Source organism: Triturus cristatus, chromosome 11 (genome assembly GCF_964204655.1).
Source record: "Triturus cristatus chromosome 11, aTriCri1.1, whole genome shotgun sequence".
Classification (NCBI taxonomy): domain Eukaryota; kingdom Metazoa; phylum Chordata; class Amphibia; order Caudata; family Salamandridae; genus Triturus; species Triturus cristatus.
In genome coordinates, this window is record NC_140594.1 from 207,384,541 (window position 1) to 207,396,498 (window position 11,958).

Here is an 11,958-nt window from a genome sequence, read left to right on the forward strand (position 1 = left end):
TCGAAAAAAAAATCGTGCTCAATCATAATATTTTGACGCCCTCTTTCATATGCACCCCCCTTTTTTCAGAAAAAAATATTCGGGCGTGCCTTTTTTCAGAGAGCTACACCAGTGCAGCTTTTTGAAAAAAGATTTTTTTTTCTGGTTCAACCAAAAAATTGAAAACATGTGGACCCGAAGCCTAAGTGTACAGTGACCAAAAAAACTTTATCTGGTGAAAAAATCACAAACGCTCACTTATTTATACTAAAAATTACTATGTTTGACAATATTTTGAGAAGAAAAAAAGTTCGCAAGACATTTTTACATTGTTCGATTTTTGAAAAAAAAGGTGTTGTTGGAAGCCTTTTGGGTTAAGGCCAAAGAAACAAAAGTAATTTTTGAAATAGATATTTCAGATTTTTTTTATGGCTGTTTCCGTTTTTCAACTTAACCTTTCGTTGCACCAGTGCAACGGATGTTTTACATTGAGCTTGGGAAAAATGCAAAAAAATCAATATTGTGATTTTTTTTTATGGTATGTGATATATCAAATTAAGCCTTTTGTTATGTTGATTCTCAAGCCGGAAACGTTTTAAAAAAAAAATGTACCCTGACTCATTTATATGCAACTTTCTCAGGAGATGTTTTATGTAAGTGGTAAAATGCGGAAATTTGGGAATTTAGTTTTTTGTAAAGTAAAACATTGGTTTGACTTTTTTTCACATTAGGCTGCATAAACAGATGCAAAAACACCTCTATGTGTCATTTTCACTTTTTTATGGCACATTTTCTTATTACACATAAGCTAAAAGCTGCATAGGTGTAACAAGTCTATTTCAATGAGGATTTTTAAGGTAAAAAAAAAACATGGTTTAGAATGCATTTTCATCTATTGTTCAATTGTAGCTCATTATAGACATGATAAGGAATAATGTGATGCATTATGAGCGTAATAGCATAAAAACTCACTTGATTATAAACAAAATTAGTTTCTATAGGGTGACCAGATGGCCGGAGATGTAAAATCGCCCAGTATGGAGTCAATGTTAGTTTTGTGTACTTTCTCTACATCCTAGAGGCATGTAATTTGGCATCCTGCAGTGGGATATTCCATAGAATGTGTTGCATTTGCAAATGAAGCTCTATCTAGTATGGATCATGAATTATGACACAATATACATGAAATATTTGAAATAAATTGAGATTTTTTGTATTTAAAACATGCATTTAATCACTGAAAGATTCTCACCACTTCTAAGCATGGCACAAGCATGAAAATGGACACAGAACAGTGGCATGATGTTAGCTTTATGCTGTACTTTGAATTGAGGATGCAGATTGTATGGTTTCAGAATTATGGGCCAAAATGTACGGCATACTTTTTCGAACCTGTGATGTAATTGAAAAACATCATACATTCAACTTCACATTTTGACTACTATCCAATATGCCACATACATGATAATTCACATGGGTAAGTAGCACAAGACTAGGAACAATGTGTTGTTTAAATTATGTCTCTATCATATATAGATTGTGAATTATAGCCAAAAGCAAAAGAGTTCTTCAACATACATGAAGGTGAAAAAGAAAAACCAACCTGAAGGTTACACTTGATTTGTACCTTGTCCCTATAAGCCACAAACATCAGAGTTGCCACTATAAAGTGTACATTTCTTAGCTACATACTGCAATTCGCCCATGTCGAAAAAAGAAATCGTGCTCAATCATAATATTTCGACGCCCTCTTTCATATGCACCCCCCTTTTTTCAGAAAAAAATATTCGGGCGTGCCTTTTTTCAGAGAGCTACACCAGTGCAGCTTTTTGAAAAAATAATTTTTTTTCTGGGTCAACCAAAAAATTAAAAACATGTGGACCCGAAGCCTAAGTGTACAGTGACCATAAAAAACTTTATCTGGTGACAAAATCTCAAACGCTCACTTATTTATACTAAGAATTACTATTTTTGACAATATTTTGAGAAGAAAAAAAGTTTGCAGGACATTTTTACATTGTTCGATTTTTGAAAAAAAGGTGTTGTTGGAAGCCTTTTGGGTTTAGGCCAACGAAACAAAAGGAATTTTTGAAATAGATATTTCAGATTTTTTTTTATAGCTGTTTCCGTTTTTCAACTTACCCTTTCGTTGCACCAGTGCAACGGATGTTTTACATTAAGCTTGGGAAAAATGCCAAAAAATCAATATTGTGATTTTTTTTTTAGGGTATGTGATATATCAAATTAAGCCTTTTGTTATGTTGATTCTCAAGCCGGAAACATTTAAAAAAAAAAATGTACCCTGACTCATTTATATGCAACTTTCTCAGGAGATGTTTTATGTAAGTGGTAAAATGCGGAAATTTGGGAATTTATTTTTTGTAAAGTAAAACATTGGTTTGACTTGTTTTCACATTAGGCTGCATAAACAGATGCAAAAACACCTCTATGTGTCACTTTTTTATGGCACATTTTCTTATTACACATAAGCTAAAAGCTGCATAGGTGTAACAAGTCTATTTCAATCAGGATTTTTAAGGTAAAAAAAACATGGTTTAGAATGCATTTTCATCTATTGTTCAATTGTAGCTCATTATAGACATGATAAGGATTAATGTGATGCATTATGAGCGTAATAGCATAAAAACTCACTTGATTATAAACAAAATTAGTTTCTATAGGGTGACCAGATGGCCGGAGATGTAAAATCGCCCAGTATGGAGTCAATGTTAGTTTTATGTACTTTCTCTACATCCTAGAGGCATGTAATTTGGCATCCTGCAGTGGGATATTCTATAGAATGTGTTGCATTTGCAAATGAAGCTCTATCTAGTATGGATCATGAATTATGACACAATATACGTGAAATATTTGAAATAAATTGAGATTTTTTGTATTTAAAACATGCATTTAATCACTGAAAGATTCTCACCACTTCTAAGCATGGCACAAGCATGAAAATGGACACAGAACAGTGGCATGATGTTAGCTTTATGATGTACTTTGAATTGAGGATGCATATTGTATTGTTTCAGAATTATGGGCCAAAATGTACGGCATACTTTTTCGAACTTGTGATGTAATTGAAAAACATCATACATTCAACTTCACATTTTGACTACTATCCAATATGCCACATACATGATAATTCACATGGGTAAGTAGCACAAGACTAGGAACAATGTGTTGTGTAAATTATGTCTCTATCATATATAGATTGTGAATTATAGCCAAAAGCAAAAAGAGTTCTTCAACATACATGAAGGTGAAAAAGAAAAACCAACCTGAAGGTTACACTTGATTTGTACCTTGTCCCTATAAGCCACAAACATCAGAGTTGCCACTATAAAGTGTACATTTCTTAGCTACATACTGCAATTCGCCCATGTCAAAAAAAGAAATCGTGCTCAATCATAATATTTCGACGCCCTCTTTCATATGCACCCCCCTTTTTTCAGAAAAAAATATTCGGGCGTGCCTTTTTTCAGAGAGCTACACCAGTGCAGCTTTTTGAAAAAATAATTTTTTTTCTGGGTCAACCAAAAAATTAAAAACATGTGGACCCGAAGCCTAAGTGTACAGTGACCATAAAAAACTTTATCTGGTGACAAAATCTCAAACGCTCACTTATTTATACTAAGAATTACTATTTTTGACAATATTTTGAGAAGAAAAAAAGTTTGCAGGACATTTTTACATTGTTCGATTTTTGAAAAAAAGGTGTTGTTGGAAGCCTTTTGGGTTTAGGCCAACGAAACAAAAGGAATTTTTGAAATAGATATTTCAGATTTTTTTTTATAGCTGTTTCCGTTTTTCAACTTACCCTTTCGTTGCACCAGTGCAACGGATGTTTTACATTAAGCTTGGGAAAAATGCCAAAAAATCAATATTGTGATTTTTTTTTTAGGGTATGTGATATATCAAATTAAGCCTTTTGTTATGTTGATTCTCAAGCCGGAAACATTTAAAAAAAAAAATGTACCCTGACTCATTTATATGCAACTTTCTCAGGAGATGTTTTATGTAAGTGGTAAAATGCGGAAATTTGGGAATTTATTTTTTGTAAAGTAAAACATTGGTTTGACTTGTTTTCACATTAGGCTGCATAAACAGATGCAAAAACACCTCTATGTGTCACTTTTTTATGGCACATTTTCTTATTACACATAAGCTAAAAGCTGCATAGGTGTAACAAGTCTATTTCAATCAGGATTTTTAAGGTAAAAAAAACATGGTTTAGAATGCATTTTCATCTATTGTTCAATTGTAGCTCATTATAGACATGATAAGGATTAATGTGATGCATTATGAGCGTAATCAGGGCCGTTTCTACCACTAGGCAGGCCTAGGCGGCTGCCTAGGGCGGCAAAAGGTGAAGGGCGGCCGCAGCAAAAAAATGAAACGTCAACTGTCAGGAAGCACTAATAAAGCAGGTGCGTGTCCGAGTTGAAGCTCAAATTCAGGAACGCATAATCAGCCATAAACATTAGTGTGCTCGGTCGAGACTGGGCAGGTGTGCTTTCTCCCCAGAGTCCCCATATGTATCTATCATAATCATCATCAAAAATTAGCTGCGATCCTTGCATCCATGACTTTGCAATCCCAGTGCAGTTACCGTGAGGCCAGGTAACGTAGCTCCTTCAATTCTACCTCCGACCCACGTTCGGCGCCACGGGCGGAGGCTGTGCGCGCGCGGCCGGCAAGGGCCATGAGGCAGAGACAGAGAGTTCCCGCTGCGGCCCGGAGGCTTGCCTATCAGGTACCGGGGGAGGCAGCGGTGGGATCCATCCGGGTTGGCAGCCTGCGGCAGGCAGGTAGATGTAAAAAAAATGTATAGGGGGCTAAAGGCCTGGTCAGTTAGTTATAACCTGGCCCAGGCTAAGTATTAACCAAAGTAAAGTCAGCAAGCAGTAAGTTAGTTGAGCGGTCGTGTCTGTCTGGAGCCGAGGGTGGTTTGAAGTGCGTGCAGCAGGGCAGGCTCATTCCAGGCACGCCACCACTAAACCATAGCTGCCAAAACTCTAAGGCACGAAGAGTTGTGCACAGGTGGAAGAGGAGCCCTTGGGATATGTATCATGAGTTCCCAGGATGCACGGAAATCTCTGTCTGGCTGGGGCAGCTTTTTAGGCATACCTCTGGAAACGTTTTTGAATAGAAAAGAAAAGTTCTTTTAGCTGGAGATGTAAATATCTGGCCATATTTTTATGTTATTTTTTTGACTTAGGACTAACGTGGTCAGGGCCGGCTTTACGGCGGTGCGGCCGGTGCCACCGCACCGGGTGCTGGCTTCCTGGGGGCGCCTTGCTTGAAAGTTTATTATGCTTTTGAAGCACCTGCTGCAGCATTTCTTTCTCCCGGGCCTCACATAAATGTCACAATGACTCCTGTGATTAATTATCGTCCTGGAGAGAGATCAGTTTTTTGCATAGTTGAGGTTTTGACTTATGTGAAGTTAGTGCAGAGGGTTAATATGCCTGCTGCAAGGACGTGTATCAAGTAGATTACAGAGTGCGTATGATGTAAACAGATCAGCAGTTTACTGCTTTCAAAAGAGACATCCTTTTGTTACTTGCAATTTATAACTTAAAGTCCCAATATAGAATAGGGAGCTATCAACTTTCATCCTAGAACTGCATACACACTGCAAAGTATACATTAATAGAACATTGATTAATGTTGCAAAAAGGATTATTTTGGCTAGAAATCGATTCTTATTATTAAACAGAACTCTCAACTATGCGGTTTCTTTTTCGACTCTGAGTTTGTGCTTCTCCACACCAATCACTCTTAAACTATACTGCCTACCAGTATGGATGACATGTGACTCCTACATTTTTAGTCCTTTGGCTTGTGTAACATTTCCTATACACTGATTTACACACGTATGATTGATTGTCTCTGTGTAATGTGTGTGTGTGATGAAAAGTGCTCGGACACCCTACACTGGTATGAGTGGCGCTATATAACTAATTCAATGCATCTGAGAGTGTGGTTATGGAGACTTGTTCACTGTTAAAGGGTGCTAGTGAGAGAATCCGTGGTGGAGGTGGTCATTGGGGGGGGCGCCAACAAACATTGTCGCACAGGGCGCCACCAGCACTAAAGCCGGCCCTGAACGTGGTTCAATCAGTTACGATGATAAAAGGGCTATAATAGAGTTAATATATTAGGGTTACACTAATTGCAGAAATAATTAGACATCATTTTACACCTGGAATGGCTTATTTCTTGTTAATGCTATGTGTGATGTGACGTGCATAATTTCAGTGTAATTATGAGTGCCGTTTCAGGGACTATGAGTGACACTTTCTGGCAAGCAACATAAAGATGAGGGAAGCACATAAATATCAGAAAATGCTCTAATTTCAGCAACGAGAAACACTAAGAAGATTTTAAACATACTGCACAGTACCCGAAATTGAAGGGCACTAATCTAGTACTATTACAGATACTCGGGTGGGGGTAGCAAAACTTACTTTACTCAACTCTCTGTTCTTGGTGATCTGATCTTCATCCAGGCAGTCGTAGCGCTGTGTGTCTGGCCTCGGCCATTGACTCTGCAGCAGCAGTGTAAGGTTCTCTGCATGATATATTTAGACCGTAGTTTAATAGAAAGGGTCGGTTGTGGCTAGTGGCTTCCTTAGTGTCCTATGACCTGGAGATAGATGGCATCCTCCATATTACTTGTGGGGGCGGGGTTGTTTTTTGCGATGTGTCATGGCAGATGCTGTTGGTGAAATGTGAGGATCGGATGTATGGATGGAGTTCAGGTTTTACACATGGAATCGAACGGGATTATGAAGTGGTACCGTCGGCGTCATGAGAGGCGAAGCTTGGCATGCCTGATGTTCGACAGTACCAAGTTATTACCCATTATTGCAGATGTGCATCAATGGTCATCGTGTACTGCTGCCTGCTTAAAGGTTCTAGGGAAGAGTTTCAACTGGGGTCATCCCAGTGGCTTGGTCCCAAGTTAAAAGGGGGAGGGCAGAATGCCCATTGGTGAGGGGGGAAGTGGTCTCTGAGTGACTTCATGTTTGAGTGGAGATGCATGATGGAGGGGGAAGTCTTTCACATTGAGGAAAGGAAAGTGCGTCCGTTATGTGGCAAAGAGTATGTGCAAGTAAGGCCACTAATTGGTCTCATCCTCTTGCAAAGGCGCTGCCGCCGCCTCCCTCTTAGGGGATTAGCAGCCCATGTTTTTATCCGGCGCTGTGGTTGAGGGATGCTGTAGGTTCTGTTTTCTAAAGCCGTATGCCTGTAGGGTTGTGTCTACAGGCTTGTGTTACTGCAATCATTATACTATATGTATTTCACGAATCGAAACGACTTACTCATTATATAACACTTTGTTAAAAAAAATCCTTCATCCAGGACAGCTGACACTTACATAACAGAATTAAACCCGTTAATCAAATGTATTGCTCATAGATGTTTGCATCCTATGCTGCCCCTTATTTAAATGTATCTAAACTTTAGTGTTTATGTAATGGCAAGAAGACCTTAAGCTGTTTAGACCTGCCTTTGTGCCTAATTACATCCGAGGAGCCCTGCTGGGATTGAAAAAAGGTAATTTGCAGTCTGCGCATCTTTCATTGGGTGATCAGTATTGTTGTTTCAGAAATGACCCAATATTTTATGAGGTTGCTCTGGTGTTTGCACTTCCAAAAAACTGAGTTTGACAGTCAGTGGCTCTTCTGTAGGTCTTCTGTAATAGTTCTCCCATTTAGGCCATAATTTTGATTGCCCGGTGCATTCCTGCGGGTCTAGTGACGGCAGTTACTGGGCCTATTGAAACCGAGGCCCAGTTTTTTAGGAGGGCATACTAAAACCTAGTGTGAAGTACTGGAGATAAGGGCAAAAGGTGGAAATTGGAGTGACAACTGATTTTCAGGAATTAGGCATTCAAAAGCGTATTCTCTGTTGGCTGTTGCATAATAGTTTGGCAATAGGCCAGGTAAGTGTTTGAGTTAAAAGTTCTTCTTGATTTTGGCATCCAGCTATCTTGCCATATACTTTGCTTTATATATGAATTGTTATGTTAGGTACTACCATATTTCTTCACAGTGCATGATTTTGAGGTTGAACCCTCTAGGTTTAGGAACGCTCACGATTACCCACAGGTTGTGTCCTAGCGCTGCAGAGAAAAACTGAAAAACACACCGCTCAAATATGTAAAAAATAGACTCATGAAACTGAAGAGAGAAACTTTTTCAAGTATTTACAGAAGGAGTGAAGGTTAGTTCTGTGCCTAAGGGAAAGTGGGAGAGTATTCCAGAGTTTTTGGCTACCAGGTAGCAGTGGAAGAGCATGCTGAAATAGCCTCTAAAAGTAGAGGGGGCAGTTTTTCTAGAACTTAAGAATTGAAGGGGAAGTGAGGAGACCGGATTATAGTTACTGGGAATCTAAGGAGGCAAATAAGGTTTCTTGAGGAGTGGGACTACCAGAGCCTATTTCTTGGCCATCGGAAAATGGGCCTTGGCAAGTGAGTGGTAGTAGTGGTTTGTGAGCACTGAACAAATCTGCGTTTCACTGCTGGCCAAATTCGACCTGGGAAAACATATGGGGTAACTAGCGCTATATAAATATGAACCTTTTTTCCTCTTCTATCCTTCCGAATCCAAATGACTGACTAACCTATCCACTACTTAAATTACTTTCATATTTCACTATACTAATTCAACACTAATCGTCTATGGGTCTCAGAGTAGCTTGCTGAAATCATTAAATTGATCTTAAAATAGATTTACGAAAATCGTTTCCATTAATGTTACTGGCTTCTTAAATCTTTCAGTAATAATGTTACAATTTTCTAATGCAATATACAGAATTATTATATACAATATTCAGAACTAATATTGCCCTATATTTTTCAGGTAGAATAGAAAGGATCAAAAATAGCAGACAGGAAAAAACTCTCAGGTGCTCAGTACAGAAAAAGAAAAGCGGCTAGAGAAATAGAACTATCCAAATTGAACAGGTCTATTGAAACATTTCTACTTCCTCCAAAGAGTTCTCTTGAAGTTGCTTGTGCATCAACTTCAACCTCAGAAAAAGATGACGATATAGGCCTACCAGACAAGGACTTAGAAGTTAACAGCAGAGAGCAAGAAGAACAGGTTGTAGTGGATACTGCAAAGGATAACCTTGAAAATGAAGATGGTGATCAAAGTAAACGCCCGAAAATAACTGAAGAAAGCGTTAAAATAGATTATTCAGATCCTGCTTCCTGGGAAGACTTACCAATAAGTAGAGACAAATTAAGAACTCTTTTGGTTGAAAATGGGCCAAAACAAGTGAGCAAAAAATTTCCTTTAGATGAGAAAAAAAGGAAGTTTTCAGCTGTACATTATAAAAGAAAACTTCCAAATGGAGAAGTTTACCGTGAATACCTCCAGTATTCAGTATCAACCGATAAGGTTTTCTGTTTTTGCTGCAATGTATTTGGCGGAAATTCAAGTTCAAGTACAAGTCTCACTCAGAATGGATGCAACGATTGGCATAACATATCAGCAATTCTGTCTTCACACGAAAAGAGTGTTGAACATATTACCAACTTCCATAACTGGAAGGGCCTGTATACAAGTCTAAAACAAGAAGCAACTATAGATAGTGCTAATACAAAAAAGCTTAAAGAAGAAGAAAAGTACTGGCATCAGATCTTAGAGCGTGTAATATCTCTTGTAAGAGTTCTAGGTGCACAAAATTTGGCCTTCCGTGGCAGCAGTGATAAACTTCATGCTCATGATAATGGCAATTTTCTTAAAATTGTGGAATTGCTCGCCATGTTTGATCCTATTATGAATGAACATCTCAGGAGAATACAAAATAAGGGTGGAAGACATGCTCACTATTTAGGCAACATTATTCAAAATGAACTGATCCAAGTGCTATCAAACGTTATCAAAGAGAAAATCATTTCATTGGTTAAAAAGACAAAGTATTTTTCAATCATCCTTGATTGCACCCCAGATATCAGTCGCACGGAACAAATGACCATGATCATAAGATTTGTGGACATCGTGCAATTTTCAGGAACAGAGTCATTTCAGTCTTCAGGTGAAGAATTCCAAGAAAGCAGCCTCGTGCAAATAAAAGAACACTTTTTGGGATTTGTGCCACTAACCGAAACCACAGGTGAATCGATGTGTCATTTTCTGAGAAATCAGCTCAAAAGCTTGTCATTGTCAATTGAAGACCTACGAGGTCAGGGTTATGATAACGGGAGCAATATGAAGGGCAAGGAAATAGGTTTGCAGAAGAAAATTCTGGATATTAACCCGTGTGCCTTCTATGTCCCCTGCAGTTCCCACACCCTGAACCTAGTGGTAAATGATGCTGCTTCGTGTTGCACTGAAGTAACAGCCTTTTTTGATGTTATACAAAGATTGTATGTATTCTTTGCAGCGTCTCCACGTCGATGGGATATACTGAAACACCATATACCAGCTTTGAATATAAAACCTCTGAGTGATACTCGGTGGTCAAGCAGGATCGATGCCTTAACTCCCATCAGGTACCAGTTACCGCATGTGTATGATGCGTTGTTTGACATTACTGAAGATTCGACTCTCAAAGGCTGTTCTGGTACAATGACTAAGGTTGAAGCTGAAGGTCTTCTGAACAGCATATCTTCATTTAAGTTTGTTGTGGCAGTTGTAACCTGGCACAGTATATTATTTCAAATCAATTTGACCAGTAAACTGCTGCAAGAGAAGCACTTTACTATTGAGAAAACAGTAAATGAGCTTAAAAATACAGAGGAGTATTTAAAAAACATGAGGTGTGACATGGAATTTGAGCGAGTTTTGGTTGATGCTCGAGAGCTAGCTGAAGAAATCAATATTGAGCCAATTTTTCAGCCAGAGATAAGAAGGAGGAAAAGGAAAATGTTCGCTTACGAATCAAAAGATGAACCCATCGCTGACCCCAAAGAGAAGTTCAGAGTAAATTACTATTTTGCAATATTGGACACGGCAATTAGTTCTGTAAAAGAACGATTCACACAGTTGAATGAAATTGCAAGAATATTTGGTTTTCTGTACAATATAAGTGACCTCAAGATGAAAACTTCAAAAGAACTCATGGATTTGTGTATCAAATTGGAAACAGCTCTAACCCAGCATAGACCTGGAGAAACCATATCTTTTCTAAAGGACATTGACGCGGCAGCTCTCTGCTCTGAACTTTCAGGAATAAGTCATCGAATACAAAAAAATGCGAAACCCGAATATGTGCTGAACTATCTGTGCCAAAACAAGTTAGAAAATGGTTTTCCTAATTTGTCCGTAGCTCTTCGTATCCTTTTGACTTTACCGATATCAGTGGCAAGTGCGGAGAGGAGTTTGTCAAAACTCAAATTAATAAAAACTTATCTGCGCAGTTCCATGAGCCAAGAGAGACTCATAGGACTAGCCACAATTTCAGTAGAAAAAGACATGGCTTACCAGCTTGACATTAGAGATCTTGTTAAAGACTTTGCTAAAATAAAGGCAAGGAAGGTATCATTGGATTAAGAGAAATAACCCAAAACACCATTGAAGTTAGAAGGGAGAAAGTTAAAAACAGAATAAAATGTCATGAACAGTGTTTATTTAGTTCTTTAATGTTTGATGTGTTTTTTGTTTAATGTTCAATACAAGTTCTTTTATATCTAATGCATTAATTATTCTAGCCTGGATGACAGGGGGAGAGAGTGATAGTAGTAAAAGGGAGGGGGCGGCATTTTTCAAATCTCGCCTAGGGCGGCGAAACTCCTAGAAACGGCCCTGAGCGTAATAGCATAAAAACTCACTTGATTATAAACAAAATTAGTTTCTATAGGGTGACCAGATGGCCGGAGATGTAAAATCGCCCAGTATGGAGTCAATGTTAGTTTTATGTACTTTCTCTACATCCTAGAGGCATGTAATTTGGCATCCTGCAGTGGGATATTCTATGGAATGTGTTGCATTTGCAAATGAAGCTCTATCTAGTATG

The 11,958-nt window shown here is 38.3% G+C and overlaps 1 protein-coding gene across 1 annotated transcript; it reads left to right on the forward strand.

Moving 5' to 3' along the window:
- The first annotated feature begins 7,033 nt into the window (after positions 1 to 7,033).
- LOC146783913 (zinc finger MYM-type protein 1-like) lies at positions 7,034 to 11,495 on the forward strand. The gene is made up of 2 exons (XM_085632868.1): positions 7,034 to 7,102; positions 8,991 to 11,495. The coding sequence occupies exons 1-2, from the start codon at positions 7,034 to 7,036 to the stop codon at positions 11,493 to 11,495; spliced, it is 2,574 nt and encodes an 857-aa protein (XP_085488994.1).
- Positions 11,496 to 11,958: the final 463 nt, after the last annotated feature.

What these genes read in the sequence shown, in the direction of transcription:
- LOC146783913 (XM_085632868.1), top strand. Translation starts at nt 7,034, where the DNA reads ATGGAGGGGGAAGTCTTTCACATTGAGGAAAGGAAAGTGCGTCCGTTA. An exon ending in GTGGCAAAGAGTATGTGCAA is followed by an intron (nt 7,103 to 8,990) that starts GTAAGGCCACTA and finishes CTTCCTCCAAAG; the next exon opens with AGTTCTCTTGAAGTTGCTTG.